The 20,245-nt window shown below is 37.3% G+C and overlaps 1 protein-coding gene across 3 annotated transcripts in view; it reads right to left on the bottom strand.

Annotated features, from left to right (window-relative positions):
- PHTF2 (putative homeodomain transcription factor 2) overlaps nucleotides 1–20,245 on the bottom strand; it is a 91,627-nt gene that overhangs the window by 16,802 nt on the left and 54,580 nt on the right. For all 3 annotated transcript variants that reach the window (XM_008149684.3, XM_054725979.1, XM_054725981.1), the window contains exons 8-11: nucleotides 18,617–18,803; nucleotides 14,676–14,831; nucleotides 10,303–10,521; nucleotides 189–317 (exon numbers count right to left, since the gene is read on the bottom strand). In XM_008149684.3, coding sequence (XP_008147906.2) covers nucleotides 189–317; nucleotides 10,303–10,521; nucleotides 14,676–14,831; nucleotides 18,617–18,803 — 691 coding nt within the window. The remainder of the gene's footprint in view (nucleotides 1–188; nucleotides 318–10,302; nucleotides 10,522–14,675; nucleotides 14,832–18,616; nucleotides 18,804–20,245) is intronic.

The following is a 20,245-nucleotide window of genomic DNA, read 5'->3' on the forward strand; positions in this document are numbered from 1 at the left end:
TCGACCGGACCCCAACAGCAAGCTAACCTACTGGTTGGAGCGTCTGCCACCTGGTGGTCACTGCGCATCACAGCGACTGGTCGAACAGTCGAACGGTTGGACACTTAGCATATTAGGCTTTTATTATATAGGATATTAATAATCACTGTTTTATTCTTGAACTAAAAGAATAAAATTTTAAAACTTACTCTGTTCATTATCATTCCACTGATTTCAAGTACAGACATATCTGCTTTCTTACAGTCATTGCCTTCCCATACTATAGCACTTATTTTTTCTAATCCTGGGTGGGAACTGTGGAGCCAGGGCAAATGACTCTATAAAAAAAATAAAAAGAAATTGGTAAATACAGTTATCTCATTTCATAAATAAAACACACACACATACACACACACACACACACACACACACACACACACACATAAAATAAAAGGCCTGTGGCCCTAATGCCGTAACCACCAAAGACTGGCGCGGGTGGGCGAGGCTGTGAGCACAGCGAGGCACGCGCAGGTGAGCGGGGCTGTGCGTGCACGCGATTTCGTGTGCTGGGCTTCTAGTATGTATTGTGTGTATATATGTATATGTATATACACACACACACACACACACACACACACACAACTTTAACTACATTACTAGTAAAAAATAGAAATAGGTGAATGCATTTGTTTTATAAATAGAATGTACATTTATGTACATAGCTATATCGGTTTTTATACACATAGAATTTCAATGACACTAAAATTCTATCTTAAAATTGGTTAGCATATACATTAAACAGGTGCCATAAGATATTAGTTATAAAAATGCATAAGTTAAGAACTTTCTATAACAGATATTAGGCAATATATTGTTCAAAAATACTCTTAAAGTATGTCAGCAAAAGCACGTAGTTGTCAATCTGTCTATATAGCTAATAATATACAAATGTTAATAGACAAACAGATATCACATTGTTCATATTACTAATTGTCCAACTTATGATCATTCAGTAAAAAACAATGACAGCTGAGATTTGAACCTCTTTGAAAGATTAAATAGTGATACAATCTCATGCTGAAGGACTCTTCCTCACACAGCTACCCTTAATACTTGACTTACTTTTCTGATATTTTAATCTAGCAGTTCTCCAAAGGATCAATTTAAGTTTCTTTTCCTCAGAGCAAATATTGCAAAGCACAAATAGAAGTACTCTCCCAAGTAGTATAAAGTATTTCTCAATGTTTCAAGAAATAAAAAAAGGTAAAAAAAAAAATTAAAAGCTTTAACCTTTTGCACTCGGATGTCGAGTGTGACTCGACACGGTTAGCATTGGTAGCAGCTCTTTTTATACTCTTTGACTGTATCAATAATTTGAAATATAAAAAAATCCAAATAAGTTTGTATGAAAAGAAACTCCAGTTTTTTATTCTACTGCTGTGCTTTGTAAAATCTGGGGTATTTAAAAAATTAAATCCCGAGTAGAATAAAGGAATCGAGAAAAAAGCAAGCGAGTGCAAAGGGTTAATAATAAAAAGAATCAGATGTTTACATTTGCTTTAGATCTATAATCCTATATAATAAAGAGGTAATATGCAAATTAACCCCCACACCCTCACAAGATGGCTGCGTGGAGTGACCAGGCCAGCAGGAGGGTTAGTGAGGGACAATCAAACAACTGAACAATGTGGCTGCGTGGGGTGACCAGGCCAGCAGGGGGGCCAGTGAGGGGCGACCAGGCCGGCAGTGGGGGCAGTTGGGGGTGACCAGGCAGGCAGGCAGATGAGTGATTAGGAGCCAGAGGTCCAGGATTGTGAAAGGGATGTCCGACTGACGGTTTAGGCCCGATCAGGGCAGTCAGGCAGCCCCCAAGGGGTCCCAGATTGGAGAGGGTGCAGGCTGGGCTGAGGGCACCATCCCCCATGCATGAATTTCATGCACCGGGCCTCTAGTTAAAAAAATAAAATTTCAAAATAGGATAGTTGGGGGTTAAAAATAGCAACAAAATTGATGAAACAATAATTTTTGTAATTGCAGATATTGATAGGAGAAATAACACTAAAAGATTAGACCCAGAATAGGATGAATTTCTTCGTTGACATAGTTTTTCTAACTTATTTTTAAAACATATTTCATTAAAATAACTTCTAACAATGAACAGAATAATCTACTCTAGTTATATTTATTCTTTGGAGGACAATATATGATTCAAATAGATAAAGACATGTTTCTGTAAATTTAAGGAATATATTTTCCTCTAGGGGGAGTAAAGTTGCATTGATTAATTTTAATTAAAGGTATAAAATAGTAATTCAACAATATGTAAGAAAAAAGATAAGGAAATTATTCTGTCTCATACACTAATTTTCTTTATGTCAAGCTATATATACCATGTTTACTATAACCAGCATAAAAACTAATGAATAATTACAGGCAAACCATAATGCCAGTAATCATGCTATTGACAAAGCTCTTTCCGTGTAGTTATTTGACTATCAAGAGGTTGCCTCTAAATATTTATCTTTCCCAAAGATATAGTATTTTAATATACATTAACCTTCATAGCATATATTTTACTATTGGAGAAATTTAAGAGCTATGAGATACTGGTAATTAACCACTTTTATCAAATGATGTTCCATAATTTATCTTCAAACAAAATATTCTAGTCTGGGATAGAAATAATTTGCATTGAAATATGTATCCAACTTTTCTTGGAAGTTTAATAATTATGAAACACAATGAAACTAAAAAGCTAGGAACAAGTGCAAGAATCTGAATGGAAAGTGTTAAGCCTGCGAGGCAACAGATTTCAACCACTGACACACAGGCATTTTAATTTATTTCTTAACTCTCAGTCTGTAACAGTGAATTAAAGGTTTTTTAATTACATGAAGCAAGGCATTTCAATATGATGCAGGTCCATCTACAGACAGAAACAGAAATCAAACAGTTCTTCATTCTCCTTCCAAAAGTACTCATTTTGCCCAGCCACCTTCCCAGTTACTCTAATTAGATTTATAATTGTCTTACTATAGGCAAAACAGAAGAGAAAAAGTTACTTAAAAAGCCCTATACTACTCTGTATGTGTTTGTCAAATGTATGTATTCTGAAAAACAGTCTTGTTGAAACATGTACTGCCTAAATGTATGGAGAGCAGCATTACATGAAACATTTTTTTAAAAAGGTTCAGGGAAAACATGGAAGCAAATAATTCCGTTTTATAATTTTATCACATAAGTTCTTCTTTTTATGCTTTTCAAATTGAAATTTGGAACTCTTTTAATGATTGCTTTTTATCCTCATTCTAATTCTTAACTGCTTTGCTCCTTGTTCATTCAAAATTGCCTGAAAACCATAAAACTTAATGGTGGCAGGTTTTGTTTCAAATAAATTCACCTTGACAACTGCTTTACTGGAGTTTCCACCTGTGGGAAGTGTATCCATTAAAATTTGGCTTTCCCTACTGAAAGATGAATTTTACTTGAATATAGCTTTATATTTTACTAGCGTTCCGTTGCAGGAAGAATCCGGCAATAGGGTTTCCTGCTGCACTCTACCACGCCCCGCCTGCTCTCCTCCCTTCTCCCCTGCCCCGCCTTCTCTGCCAGCCCGCTTGCTTTTCTCCCTTCTCCCCCAGCCCCACCTGGACTCCTCCCTTCTCCCCCACCCTGCCTAATCCGCCAGCCCGCCTGCTTTTCTCCCATCTCTGCCAGCCCTGCCTCTGCTCCTCCCTTCTCCCCCCCCCTGCTTGCTTGCTTCTCTGCAGCTTTGCTCCCTTCTACAGCTCTTCGCTTCTTTCTACGCTGTCTTGATATGCAAATTAACCGCCATCTTGGTTGGGGTAATTTGCATATGCATCCTGATTGGCTGGTGGGCGTGGCTTGGGTGTAGCAAATGTGCAGTCAATTTGCATATTTGTCCATTATTAGGTAGGATTATTAGAGTCCCGGTGCACGAAATTCGTGCACGGGGGTAGGGGGAGATGTGACCCTCAGCCCAGCCTGCACCCTCTCCAATCTGGGACCCCTTGAGGGATGTCTGACTGCCCGTTTAGGCCCGATCCTACCTAGACTGCTGGCTCCCAACTGCTCGCCTGCCTGCCTTCCTGATTGCCCCTAACCGCTTCTGCCTGCCAGCCTGATCACTCCCTAACCACTCCCCTGCCAGCCTGATTGATGCCTAACTGCTCCCCTGCCAGCTTGATTGCCCCTAACTGCCCTTCCCTGCAGGCCTGGTCACCCCTAACCGCCCTCCCCTGCAGGCCTGGTCCCCCCCAACTGCCCTCCCTTGCAGGCCTGGTCTCTCACAACTGCCCTCCCCTGCTGGCCTGATTGCCCCAAACTGCCCTCCCTTGCAGGCCTAGTCCCTCCCAACTGCCCTCCCCTGCTGTCCACCTTGTGGTGGCCATCTTGTGTGCACATGGGGGCAGCCATCTTTGACTACATGGGGGCAGCCATCTTGTGTGTTGGAGGGATGGTCAATTTGCATATTACTCTTTTATTAGATAGGATAGAGGCCTGGTACACAGGTGGGGGCCGGCTGGTTTGCCCTGAATGGTGTCCCGGATCAGGGTGGGGCTCCCTTGGGGTGTGGGGCAGCCTGGGCGAGGGGCCTGTGGTGGTTTGCAGGCTGGCCACGCCCCCCGGCGACCCAAGTGGAGGCCTTGGTATTTATTTATCTTCTATAATTGAAACTTTGTAGCCTTGAGAGGAGGCCAGGGCAGGCCAGGGTGGGTGGGAAGCTTGGCTTCCTCCTTGCCGGGGCAACCCAAGCCTCCGGCTGACTCCAGCTCCTTGGCTGCCGCCATTTTTGTTGGGATTTATCTTCTATAATTGAAACTTTGTAACCTTGAGTGGAGGCCAGGGCCAGCCAGGGCAGGGCGAGAAGCTTGGCTTCCTCCATCGCGGGGGGCAACCCAAGCCTCCTGCTCTCTACAGCTTCGTGGCTGCTGCCATTTTTGTTGGGTTAATTTGCATACTCGCTCCTGAATGGCTGGTGGGCATGGCTTGTGGGTGTGGCGGAGGTATGGTCCATTTGCATGTTTCTCTTTTATTAGATAGGATACATTCAGCCATGACTAGAAGAAGAAAATTTTCTCCTATAGAAATGTTTGTTACTATTTATAAAGAAAATAAAACAAAAACAGATTTGGTCATCCTGACAAGAACATACTGATTCAAATGCTCAATGTTTCTTCATAAGAGATTTTTGAGTCTTAAAGTAGGCAGAAAAGGGTCCTCCAAACCAAGTACAAGAAAAAAACTGGTAGCTTTTCACTTAAAGGGAGCTAATTTCAATTACATGGCTATTAGTAAAACTGAAAACTTGAGCTTATTTTTCAGAAATCTGAGAATAAGAAATGTATATAAAATCAAGTCTTTCACACAAAAGCAAAACCAATGGAAACTTAGAATACTATTAGACATGCAGAGTAGAAAATTAAAAAAATCTTCATCTTACCAAAAAAAGAGCAGAATGATGTGAAAGATTTAGGGCAAATTTATTCTGTATAGCATTCATTAAAAATATTATTTTAATCATTTAAGAAAGGCCTAATCAGCATGCTTTGAAAAATGTTTATTTCATTTAACTCATTCATTCAACTTATATTTATTAAACACCTACTATGTACCAGGCACTGTGTGATACAACAATGAGCAAAAGAACACATGGTCCCTGCTTCTATGCAGCTGCTATCTCTGGGGAAATAGTTCACAGGCATTTTCTTAAAGGTCAATTCTAGTTGTTATTTCTGTGACTTAGATGAATATGCAAATGACTCATGATCAACCCCACTCTCAAGGATTAATTGTTCATTGCTTTTTTCACTTCTTAAATCTCAGGGAACTTTAGCTATTCCCATGGCCACAACCTGGCTCTTTTCACCACACAGAATTGCTCTACTTCTGATATGACTCTTGAACCACACCTCTCATCTTGCCAGGTTTCTCAAACCTTCAATTCTAAACACTTGTTTCCTTGAGCACACCTATTATTCATTCTATCAGTCTCTTCTTGGTTTCATTTCCTTCTCAATCTAATATGGCTAGACTCTTACCACATCTGTTCTTTCAACCAGTATACCATCCCCTCTCCTGTTTCCTGAATAGCAACTATTTAGTGAACACCTATGCTGTGTGACTTTGGGTACATTATTCAATTCTGGGCCTCAATTTTCTCAGCTATAAAATAAAAATAAACCCTACTGTTATAGGTTGAGAGGATTACATGAGATAATACATCTAGATTACTTTGCACAGTTCCTGGCTTTTATTAAATGCTTATTAAATGCTTGCTATTGTTATGATCATTACAACTATATTCCAGAGAATATCACATAACTGTCTGGAACGAGCAACCACAAATTCATGGTTTCAGACTCTACCTGGACCCTCAACAATGTGACAGTCTGACTTTTTTAATTGGCTGGAATGCATGCATATATATACTCTCTCTCCACTATCCCCATTTCCTGCAAGTGATAACTTCAAGCCTTCATCACCATCCACAAATCCCCTATCCTATCATCTCACTTCTTATTGTTAACAGAGTCCCTAACCTCCTGCACTCACAGAATAGATTATCAGGCAGCAACTCTCTCATCATCTTACTTGTTTCAGGCACTCTTCCTCCTCCCATTTCAACAAAAGATGTATTCCTCTTCCTGTCAAGGAGGAATTTATAGTAAGCTTCCTAACTAGGCTTTCCCACTAGAATCCTAAGACACATCATTTAACTTTTTCTCCTGTACATCTTTAATTCTTCCCTACTGGTTTTCTCCTATGCACATATGTGCTTAAACATTGCACATCTCTGGGAGAGGGGTGGGGACCAAAACTATTTTCTCATCTAACTAATACCTAATTTTTTCCAAACTTTCTCAGCCATGCTTCTTAAACCTTTCTTCATTCTCCTTATTCAATCCCTGTAGCAAAGCTTCTTTCCCCTAACACTTCCTGTAGCCAATGTCAAAACTAATGAATATATTTTAAAGTGAAACACTTCACTCAGAGAATAGTAACACTCGAGTTTATATTTTAACTTTCCCCCTTATTTGTTCAATATTTTAATTTAAAAAACACTATAGGCAAAATTGAAACTCACTTTGTACACCATTCCCTTCTTTTATTCCTCAGACTTATCCTAAATTTGGTGTTTACTATTCCCTTGCATGTTTTTATACTCTTACTGCATCTGCTTTTATCCATAAATAATATATAATATAATAATATAACCTTGCATGTCTTAAAACTTTATATATTGTATGTATACTCCCGGAACTTGCTTTTTTCATTCAAAATTATATTCACAAGATTTATTCCTTTTTATATATGAAGCTGGGTTCATTAAATTTCACTGACATATATTGTTTTATCATATGTCAGAACTTACTAATTCTACTACTGTTGCCTGTTACATTATTTTTAATTTTTCACTATTATGCACAATGCAATACCATACACATAAAAATTATTTTATATGTCCTCGTGCCCAGCTTCTAAAGTTTCCTTAGAGATGAGTCCTAAAGTACGCAGACCTTCAATTTTTTTACATGACAAACTGCTTTCCAAAGTAGTTGTGCAAATTTATATGAACATCAGCATTGAATAAGAGTTCTTTTTTCACATTCTTGCCAACGTTGAAATTTATCAATTAAAAATTTTTAGACAATTTGATCAATATGAAATTGTATCTCATTGTTCTACTTTACATTTCCCTAATTACTAATAAGGCTGACCAATTTTACTTATTATATATTAGCCATCTAGGTGAGTTGCTTGCTCACATCCTTTGTCCATTTTTGTACTGAGTCGTTTACCTTTTACCTATTCATCTGTTAAAGTTCTTTGTGTGCTCTGTACAGTAACACTTTGAGTTATTGTGTTGGAAATTTCTTCTATCTTGTGGCTTGTCTTTTAATATTATTTATGGCTTAATTTGTAGCCCAAAGTTTTATATTTTAAGATATTCAAAGTTTTATATTTTAAGATATGTCAATCCTCTATTTTTTTAGAGAGAGAGAGAGCAAGGGGGGGGGGGGGAGAGGAAGAAACATCGAACAGTTGCCTCCCCTAAGGGCCCTGACCCAGAATCGAACCCACAATCCTTTGATGTACAGGACGGCGGTCCAACCAATAGAGCCACACTGGCCAGGACAATCCCCTATTTTTAGATGTTTGCTTGTGATTTTTGTATCTTGTTTAAAAAATCCTTCTCATACTTGAAGAAACGAAGGATTTTCTCCTATACTTTCTTCTAAGTATTTTAAAGTTTTGCTTCTTCACAGTTAGGAACTATCTGGAATACATTTTTATGTATGGATAATCACTTGATCCACAACCATATACTAAGTAATCTATGCTTTTCCACTGATTTGTAATACCACTTATGCAATATATTAGGGATCCATGTAAGCATATGTCTACTTCTGGGTTTTCTATTCTGACCCATTGGTCTATTAATCTGTTTCGAGCTGCTTTAACAAAATAGATTGGATGGCTTAGGAACAGAAATCTATTTCTCATAGTTCTAGAGGCTACAAAGTCCAAAGATCAAGGTGCCAACAGACTCAATGTCTGGTGAGATTCCCACTTTCTGGTTTAGAGACTGCCCTCTTTTTAAGGGCACTAATGATAATCATGAGAGCTCCACCCTCATGCCTAATTACCTCCCAGAGGCCCACCTCCTAATGCGATCATATTTTGGTGGGGACACTTTCAGTCTATAGCATATACCTATGCCATACTACCTTAATTACTATATTTTCAAAAATACATTTTTATATCCAATATGGAAAGTTCCCTGTAGTTCTTCAAAATTGCTTCTGCTATGACATTTTGTTCTTTAATATGAACTTTAAATCTGTCTTAGACTCTAAGTCCAACTGAAAACAGAGACATACATACTGCAGAATTTTAATAGAAAAAGCAGTGATGATGGACATCTCTTGTTACTGCTTTTAATAAAAATGCTCCTAAAATTTCAACATTAAAGGTTCTTTGATAGCTACCTTTTATCAGATTAAGGAAGTTCCCTTCTACCTCTAGTTTTCTAAGTTTACTTGTTGGTTTCATTGTTAGGATTTCATGAGGACTTGGATAAGAGAGAGAAGAAAGTAAGAACAGTGAGGATTTTAAATGACTACCCGCTTTCTGGACAGTGAACAGATGAATGAAGATGTCATTCACCAAGATTTTGAATGCCATAAGAAAAATAAATTTATGAGGGAAGGTGGTGTATTTGGTTAAAGCTGAGGCAATGATGTAACATTCAAATGAAGATGTCCCACAGACCTGTGTGGTCCAATATAGTACACCCTACTCACATGTAGCTACTGAGCACTTGAAATGTGACTAGTCCAAATCAGATGTGCTGTAATAGATGTTGAAGACATTTTGTATTAAAAATATACACTGAGTGGCCAGATTATTATGATCTCTGAACGCATAATAATCTGGCCACTCAGTGTATTTGTATCTCAAAGTGGTACCAAAAGTATTCTAGACTTTTGCTGGAGATCAACCACCTATTTGCCCTGAGCTTTCTATCAGCCAGTGGAAAGGGGAAAACTGATCAGGTGCACGATTTATAGTATCTTTGATATCAAGTAAATGAGGTACTCAAGAGAAGTACACTGAGTGGCCAAATTATTATGCGTTCAGAGATCATAATAATCTGGCCACTCAGTGTATATTATTTCATTATTTTTCATATTAGTTATATGTTGAAGTGATATTTTGAATATAGGGTTAAAGAAAAGATACTAAAGTTAATTTCACCTTTTAAAACATTTTAATGCGGCTACCAGAAATCTTTAAATTACATATGTGACTCTCATTATATTTCTATTCGACAGCACTATTATAGGCACTTGGAGATACAAATCTGATATTCATGAAATATAGCTCTGTGAATTACAATCTTACAGTGGAGTCAAGACCACAGGTATAAATAAATCTGACCATGAAGTCTGTTGAGTGAGAAAAAGACTACTGCATTTAAAACACAAGTTGACTTATAAAACTCCATTTACCAACAACTTTTCAGAAACATGTTTGCAAGTTCAGAAACATAACCATAATATAAATGATGAGATTCTATGTTCCAATGAAGCCAGACCACAGCTCACATTAAAAAAAAATTTTTTTACCAGAATATTTTAATTGAATGTAAGGTTTTTCTTCACCTCTGTAAATTTTGTACATTCAAAGGAGAAAAACCTGCAGAAACCACCAGTGGCTTAAATTATTTATTACTAGAAATTAAAATCATCCTAGAGACTTAAGGGACAAATTAGCCCATGACAACTGTAAACCAACCTGGTGAAAAGGATCATCTCTATATTCTTTTTTCACACATGGATTAACATGAGGATTTTCCACATCTGTCTCACTGGTACAAGATGATCGGCATTCTGCACAATGTAACAAGTCTTCCCATAATACATCTTCTGTTTCAGATTCTGGCCTTGTGCTCTCAGAATCCTGTCTGGAACTTGAACAGCGAGAGCTGCAACTAGTACCCGATTTTGGGGCATCCTGAAATCAAGATATTCTTTGACATTAATACAATTTATGTACCCTTTCCAATTCAAAGGATTCTATTAGAACCATATATTGTTACTTTTTGCTAAAACAATAAACACACTGTCAAATAACAGTGAAATAGATAGCAAAACATTAAAAATACATATTAATTTTTAAGGAGTAACAAAATTTCCTCATATCAAAATTTATTTCACATTTCAGCTCAAGTGTTACTTTGCATACAAAGATTATGACTTCTTTCTCTTTGTATTTATTTATTGTCTAAAGTTTTACATATGTCTCCTTTTTCCCCGCTTGACATCCCCCCCCCCTCCCCTTTGCCAATGACTTCTTTCTCTTAAACTTTATACAAAGTTCAGAATTCAGGCAGGCAAAGACTAGTCTACATTCACATGGACTGCATAGTCACCCACTTTAATTGATGGTTTAATGGAGTTTTCTTACTTAGTCTATTTTAGCAACAATAGATTTAATGTATCTATTGTCTTAGTTTCTCAAACAAGTTCAATAAATTAACAAAATGAATAAATAATCATAAATTATCTCAAACACATGAATAGCTACAAAGTGCCAATTCATGTGTTTGAGATAATCTATGATATGAAAGTGAAAAACGAAAAGAAAGAAGTTAAATAATTTCTAATAAATTTACTATTTTCTTAGTTTTTAACATACAAAATAAATAGTTTTGAGTAAAATTTTAATTTCAATGAATTCAAAATAACTTTTACTGAATAAAGAATAACAGCCATCCTTATAGCAAAGTGTGTTGAAATTTTTAGATTTGATTTTAGTTATCCTGGCACTAAGATTTGTCAATTCTACCTTTAAAATGTTGTGGTTTTTTTTTCTATGCTGTCACCAAATATCATTCATTCTTTGTATGCTATAAGAGCCTCCTAATTGACCCCTTCCTAAAAGGCCTTCCCTCTTTCCAGGTTAATCTTCCAAAAGTACAACTGTTCTTTCTCTCCTCTGACCAAAATCCTTCTGTGGCTTCCCACTGCTGTTCTCCTGGATAAAGTTCAAATTCCTTCACCTACCACGCTCTCTTCAAACAGCTATTTTTGGACCTTGTTTTCCACTTCTCAGTACCACAGCCTTCTCTTCCAGTGACAATGGGCTAGTCCTTAACTCCTAAACACAACTTGTTCGTTGCCACTCCAGCCTCTCAGAATATTCCTACCTCTCATTATAAATCCTTCTCTCCTTTAAAGCCCACTCAACAAAGTGTCAGGAAATTACCATCTCTACCCCTTTCTAGCTGGCTTACCTTAGAGACTTAAGGGACATATCAGCCCATGACAATGGGAAATAAAACTACCTATCTTAAAGAGATATTAAAAATTAAATGAGCACTATAGTTTTTAATACAAACCTGTACAAAGCAGAGGTTCAACAAATGTTAGTTTAAAATCTTCTATTTAGAGTGAATACTTTGTCCCTGCAGTGAGTTATTATTATATTCATTTGACAATAAATTTTGTCTTGCTATCTAGCATCTATATTATCTGGGTCGATTAAATGTTCATGTATTTCATATATTCAAATAAATCATAACTCTCAAATACACTGTAAGTCTACCAAAGACAAAAACCATCTTTACCACAGGTAACACAATATCTTGAATGAGTGAGTTATATTATTGACAATTAACTTGTGTATATTAGAATGGGGCACCATGTATATTTAGTATGTGATAGAACATTTGTGGCAGGGTTGTTTGAGAGAAAAGTAAAAAAAAAATTTTTTTTTGAAAGAATTGAATAGAAAATCAAATAAAAAAATAAAAAGAGAAAAAAATTCACAGAAAAAGGGTAAAAATCAGTCTGCTATTTTTTTTTTTTTTTTTACAAAAAGCACTTCAAAAATATTTCAGATTCACTGTCAAGCAGAATACTTGAAATTGCTAATTTAAATTTTTTCATAAAGCTAGCTTATTATCTATCACTAATTCTGATGCAGACTTGCTGGTCAGATATAGAAAAAAGTATCAGATTAAAGGGCCAATGTTTAACTGAAACTAATGGGTGATTTCAGGAATAAGGAAATACCTTTAATTCCTGATAAAAGTATTTTGTCAAATACCGATTAATAAATAGGCCATTTTATAAATGCATAATGTAAAAATTATTGCCTAGAACTGCTTATATTTCAAACACTATTTTATCTGCAATATTTAAGTGATTAATGGCCACTTTGAATTTCATTATAAATTGCTGATTACAGACTAAAAATAGGAAATTTTAGAATTGAGGAAAAACAGCTCAACTTAATAGCTCATTTGATTCGCTCTGCTTATTTCAAATCTTTAGATAGCTAAAACAGCATATAGTCAAATGAAGAGAGGATTATTTACTTAAAAGGAATAAGCATTTATAATATGAGTGCTTTGTATCAAGCAATTATACATAATCTTATTTAATCCTAACAATCTGATGAGGCTGCTCTCCTCTCTCCCCCCGATTATACAGGCAGAAACTGAGACTCAGAGAAGTTAAATAATTTTTCCAAAGTCATTTAAATAGTTTGATTCCAAGCCCATAGTTTCTGCATTGTACTTTCCATCAAATGCATTTATTAGATGAGAATCTTATCTACAATAGGGAAGACAAATTGAAAGATACTTGTAGAGTTAACAAAGCAGGACAGAGAAGAAAATAAGTCAAATGCTTAAACGAAGCTATCGATTTCCCAGGAAACCTTCTATATCCCAGATAATCAAGTAATCCATCATCTTCCCAACAGGTGATTGAAAGAAGCCAACCAGATATAGTATATCACAGAAAAAGGTAAGTGGGTTGCGGGTGGGAAGCGGGGGAATATGGAAAGAGGGGTTAAGTAAAAGTCCACACTGAATGACAGATCACCACCACATTCCCAACCCCTTTGGTACCAAACTCCATGGCAGCCTAATCTAGTATCGGCCCTCCAATTGGACCAAAGACTGGATAACTTTTCTTGAAAAACAAAATGCCCATAAGGAGAATCAAGTTGGTGGCATGGGTAAACACGGGTACTTGACGCCTTCCATAACATCAAAATTACAACTAAAGTACAGAACCACCATCATTCAGAACCACCTGAAATCTGGCTGAATGGAAGTCCTACAATTGAGATGTATAGAAAATACACTGAAACTGGTAGGAGGGGCGGAGGCGTAGAACAACACCTACGTGTGGTGTGTTTTTCAATTGGGAGGAATATCTCCGCTGTGGAGGCCTCCTTTGTGAAGCAATTGATTCATTTGCCTTGAAGGGAGATAATAAAATGTTCTTAGTTCTTTAGAATAAAAACTGAAAATACAGTTGAATGAAATTCTTTTACTATTTAAAGAGCTTCAAGAGATGTGATAACTTTAAGAGATGTGATAAGTCAGAAAAGGGTTTAGAAAAAACACACAAACGTTAATAAAGAAAAATAGAATCAAATGAGAAAAAAGACTGAATATAATAGTATGGGCAACTTAATAACTGGTGACAAGAACATAAAGAAAGTCACTTAGAATAATAACTTTGCAATAATCAATTAGTCATAAAGCCATTCAAATTGTGGGAAAGACTAACCCAGGAGTTCACAGATTGTCTCTCCAGGATGGGCTTCTTTAAAGGTAAACAATAAACTGAATGTAAGAATCTTCAGAGAAAATACACAAAATGAGTACAAATGTACGGCTATTTATCATATATGCAACACATAAATCTAAAACTGCTACTCTATAAATCCAGAATATATAACAATAAGATAGTGATACTGAGGGGAAATATGTTCTTTTAATAATTATTGTTAATTTTTAATTTAATTGTTAAAAGAAGTTGTAAATTAGTAACATATAAAAAAAGATATGGCTCTAGCCGGTTTGGCTCAGTGGATAGAGCGTCGGCCTGCAGATTGAAGGGTCCCAGGTTTAATTCTGGCCAAGGGCACATGCTCGGATTGCAGGCTCAATCCCCAGTAGGGGGCGTGCAGGGGCAGCCGATCAATGATTCTCTCTCATCACTGATGTTTCTCTCTCTCTCTCTCTCTCTCTCTCTCTCTCTCTCTCTCTCTCTCTCTCTCTCTCCCCCCCTTCCTTTCTGAAATCAATAAAAATATATATTTTTTTAAAAGATATGTATGTATACATGTAAAGCCAAAGTATATACCTCATTAGGGTAATGTTTCTTATAATGGTGTGACTTTCTATTCCGAAGAATGCTCTCAGAAGTCCTGTCCACATTACGGCGTAATGGGTATCCTGTTTCAGGACCTTCCTCGCTGGAGACTTCATCAGAGACATTTGTTATTGTCCTTTGGGTATCCTAAAATGGGAGTACACAAAGAGGATTATGGTAATTTCTAACTTAACTTGCAGTTTTGAAAGTGCAAAATTTTCAATTATATACATATGCACATATAGCTTTAAATACCTTCAAACCCCTCAAAGTGATTAGTGCTACTTAATTTTCTGAAAAAATATCTTAAATCAGTGACTATCCTGGCATTTTAATGTTAAGAGTAATTCCACATTCATTTGTCAAATTGTTCTATAATGTTTCTGTTCCACAAAAAGATTTGAAATAGCTTACAAAATTACAAAATATAAAATAGGATCAAAGAAGCTGAGAGACCTGTGATGAACTAATTATATTATTTTCACAAACTAAAAATGTGATCAATTATAAGACCACCACTGAGTAAATAATGGCTTATGAGACAGGAGGAGGTGACTAGTAGTTGAATGGGTGCATATATCAGTCATTATCTACATATAAATTTGTAAGACACATCCAGATTTCAGAAATCCTCAAATTGAGAGACTCAGAACATGAGTTTTATTGACACTTCCATGTTTCTTTCATATAGCTTTAATAGGTAATACATACCAGAAAGTGTGTTTGAAAGTTCAATGATTAAAAACTTATTTGTTCAGTGTTGATAGTAATGTGAGGTTCACATTATCAGAGAGCTAAATGTGTCAACAATCTAAAATCAAGTAATGTACTAGATTTCATTGCAGTCCCAAACTATTTATTGTACAGCTACTGGTCCTAAAAATACATGTACTGTCAAGTAGTAACACATACTTTATTCAAAATTAGAGAATCTTCTTTTCTTCTATTTATTTTCCTCCACACAAATGTTCATGCTTACATTGCTAAATTTAACAGTAAACATCTTTTAATTTGACCATATTATTTTATTGTACCAGCTTTTAAAGAATTAGTTATTTAACCAGAAAAATTCAGTGAAATAAAGAGACAGAAGATCTACATTAGGCTTTGCTACAATAGCCCAGGGTAGCTTTATTATTTTGGAAAAGTAAACAAACAACTATTAACAAATATGTGCTCAATAAGAATTTTTTCTTTTTATTTCTTTTTTTTTAATCTTTATTGTTCCGATTATTACAGTTGTTCCTCTCCCCGCCCCCATAGCTCCCCTCCACCCGATTCCCACCCCACTTTAGGCCTTTCCCCCCTCCCCACTGACCTCGTCCATAGGTGTAAGCTCTTTGTCCAATCTCTTCCCGCACTCCCCACAACCCCTTCCCCCCGAGAATTGTCAGTCCTCTCCCTTTCTATGCCCCTGATTCTATTTTATTCACCAGTTTATTCTGTTCATCAGATTTTTTACTCACTTGATTTTTAGATTCACTTGTTGACAGATATGTATTTGTTGTCACTTTGTTGTTCATAATTTTTTATCTTTACCTTTTTCTTCTGCTTCCTCGTCTTAGAGAATACCCTTCAGCATTTCATATAATCCTGGTTTGGTGGTGATGGACTCCTTTAGCTTTTTCTTGTCTGTGAAGCTCTTTATTTGACCTTCAATTCTGAATGATAACTTTGCTGGGTAGAGTAATCTTGGTTTTGGTTCTTGCTATTCATCACTTTGTATATTTCTTGCCACTCCCTCCTGGCCTGCATAGTTTCTGTTGAGAAATCAGCTGACAGTCATATGGGTATTCCCTTGTAGGTAGGTAACTGTTTTTCTCTTGTTCCTTTTAAGATTCTCTCTTTGTCTTTTGCCCTTGGTCCTCTTTGGGGTTCTCTGCACTTCCTGGACTTGTAAGTCTATTTCTTTCACCAGGTAGGGGAAGTTTTCTGTCATTATTTCTTCAAATAGGTTTCAATATCTTGCTCTCTCTCTTCTTCTGGCACCCCCATAGTTCGGATGTTGGTATGCTTGAAGTTGTCCCAGAGACTCCTTATACTATCTTCATATTTTTGGATTCTTTTTGCTTTTCCATTTGGGTGTTTTTTGCTTCTTCGTATTTCAAATCTTTGACTTGATTCTTGGGATCCTCTAGTCTGCTGTTAGAGCTCTGTACATTATTCTTTATTTCAGTCAGTGTATACTTAATTTCTGATTGGTCCTTTTTCATATCCTTGAGGGTCTCACTAAATTTCTCAGAGGTTTCTAGAAGATTCTTGAGTAACCTTATAACCGTGGTTTTGAACTCTATATCCAGTATTTTGCTTTCATCCATTTCTTTCATTTGTGACTTGTTTCTTTGTCTTCGCATTTTGGCTGCTTCCCTGTGTTTATTTCTATGTACTGGGTGGGTAGTTGCTAAGTCTCCTTGAGTTGATAGTGGCCTTGTGTGGTACATGTCCCATAGGGAGGGCCCAGTGGCTCAGCCTTCCCAGTCACCTGAGGTGAACACTCTTGGTGCACCCCTTTGTGGGCTGCTGTAGTTAACCCTTGATTGCTGTTGGTATCACTGGGAGGAATTGACCTCCAGGACAATTGGTTGTGATGACCAGCTGTGTCTACACTGGAAGATCTGTTGCGCAGGAGACACCCTTATGGGGCAGGCCTTGCTTCAGTAGGGCTTTGGTGCTCACCAAGTCTGCCCCTTGAGTGTGTCTCTTATGGATGTGAAGAGTTGTAATCCAGAATGGTCTCACTCTGACCACTGGGTACACTGGGTCTTGGATCTCCAATGGAGGTGCAAGGTCAGCCACTGTCTGGGGCCACCCAGCAGGAGCTACAGAGACATCTGCAGATTTCTCCTCTTTGTATGGGGTTTGGAAGTGCCCAGACGAGGCCCAGCTGCTGCCAGGCCTTGGACCTTCTTTGGGAAGCTTTGGGGCCCTCTGACCCAGCTGCAGTTTGACAGGTTTTAGAAGGAGAAAGGACAGGCCATTCATATGCAAAAGCAGATGCATACAGCTTGGGTGGGGTTGTAAACTGGGAGGAGCAGGGTCTCTGGGAATCACCAGGGCGGAGCAAACAGCAATGGCTGCCAGCCAGCCCTGCACCAGAGAGGTCCCCGGGTCTCCGTGTCCTGCACCCCCATGCAGGAACAATGATCGCTGCGAGCACCTCTGAAAGCCGCCCTTGCGTTCCTGTCCCGATGCCAGACAGTCCAGTTTCTCCCCCTATGTGTCTGGGTCTCCCAGAGTCTTGCCCGGAACTGGAGTTCAGAACAAGTGGGAGCTTGTATCTCCCTCCCAGTTTAAAGAGCAGCACATCCAGGGGCCAGCACTTTCCGCGCCTCCGCACCTCTTACCAGTCTCACCTCTCTGGTTGTGGAACTTCCACTCAGTCACCTTTCCTGCGGTTCTGGGTAGTAATTGTTCTGCCTTTTAGATGTAATTTTGATGTGGCTGTGAGAGGCAGCGAGTATTTGTATTTACCTATGACGCCATCTTGGTTCTCTCAAGAATTTTTTTATAACTAACAACAAAACAAATGTGCTGACACCAATGGTAATAAAGGTAGGAAAAACAAGGTAGTATTTTCTTATGGGAAACATGAATGGAAAACCAGGTTTCTAGTTTGATGTTCAATTTAAAACAAACTCTTATACACATGGAAATGGGGCAAGAAAAGGTAAGGTTTAATAAGCATCAACTATGAAATTATTAAAGTGCTTTAACATTTTGAAAAAATTTGAGTCATTAATCAATTCAAGAAGGCACTAATTATATTGACAATGAAGTTTATTCATATTACTTTATCTGATTTTCAGCCTCATCAGTGTGATTTTTAAAGACTCAGAGAATAAATTCGGGAGAAAAATATAGTTCAAAAATATATAGTCCATTAGCTAATGCAAAACCACACAAGAAAATTATTTTTTTAAAAACACACTTACTTTACTGGGAATGTTCCTCAGTGTTCCTTTGTTCCAGGTTGTCTCTTCTGATTGAATAGTTTCACATTGAGTTTCATGGCTTTGTACTCCACCTTCACTGCTTTTAACAGTCTTTTTCCCATCAAGGGATACATAGCCATTGTCAGTCTCAGTTGATTTATCAATTGAATTCTTGGTTTTCTTTGATCTAAAAAAAAAAATTCAGAAGCACATTAAATGGACTTACCTTATTTTGGATAAAATAACAATTTATAGGTTCAATGCAATCCCCATTAAAATACCAATGGCATATTTCACAGACCTAGAACGAACTCATCTGGAGTAAAAAAAAGACCCCGAATAGCCACAGCAATCCTGAGAAAGAACAAAGTTGGAGGGATCACAATACCAGATATCAAGCTATATTATAAAGCCACAGTTCTCAAAACTGGCTCTGGTGGTACTGGCACAAGAACAGACATAGACCAATGGAACAGAACAGAGAACCCAGAAATAGACCCAAGCCATTCTGCTCAATTAATATTTGACAAAGGAGGCAAGAGCATACAATGGAGTCAGAACAGTCTCTACAATAAATGGTGCTGGGAAATGTGGTCAGATACATGAAAAAAAAAAAAGAAAGAAAGAAACTAGATCACCAACTTACACCATACACGAAAACAAACTCAAAATGGTTAAAGGACTTAAATGGAAGATGGGAAACCATAAATATCTTAAAAGACTCCACAGGCAGCAAAATATCAGACATATGACGTAGCAATATCTTTACTGATACAGCTCATAGGGCAATGGAAACTAAAGAGAAAATAAACAAATGGGACTACATCAAAATAAAAGGCTTCTGCACAACAAAAGAAACCATCAACAAAACAACAAGAAAGCCTACTGCATGGGAGAACATACTTGCCAATGCTATTTCAGATAAGGGTTTAATCTCCAGAGAACTCATACAACTTAATAAAAGGAGATAAACAATCCAATCAAAAAATGGGCAAAAGACTTAAATAGACACTTTTTGAAAGAGGACATACAGAAGGCCGAGAGACATATGCAAACATGCTCAAAGTCACTAATCATCCAAGAGATGCAAATCATAACAATGCGGTACCATCTCACACCTGTCAGAATGGCTATCATCAACAAATCAACAAACGACAAGTGCTGAAGAGGATGCAGAGAAAAAGGAACCCTCGTGCACTGCTGGTGGGAATGCAGACTGGTGCAGCCACTGTGGAGAACAGTATGGAGATTCCTCAAAAAATTAAAAATGGACCTCCCATTCGACCCAGTGATCCCACTTCTAGGACTATATCCCAAGAAACCAGAAACACCAATCAGAAAGGATATATGCACCCCTATGTTCATAGAGGCACAATTTACCATAGCTAAGATTTGGAAACAGCCTAAGTGCCCATCAGCAGATGAGTGGATTAAAAAATGTACTTAGAAATGTACTTAGAGATGATGAGTAGGGCCTTTCCAACTTATAAATACAGGATGTAAGAATTGTAGATTTCATCCTAACATCTAGAAAACCAACAAGATACCATACACAAAGTTTAAATCCTTGTGTGGTTATGCATTTATTTTCCCATCAGTTATGTTAATTCAGACACTTCAATGGAAGTA

This window comes from Eptesicus fuscus, chromosome 14, assembly GCF_027574615.1.
Source record: "Eptesicus fuscus isolate TK198812 chromosome 14, DD_ASM_mEF_20220401, whole genome shotgun sequence".
NCBI lineage: Eukaryota > Metazoa > Chordata > Mammalia > Chiroptera > Vespertilionidae > Eptesicus > Eptesicus fuscus.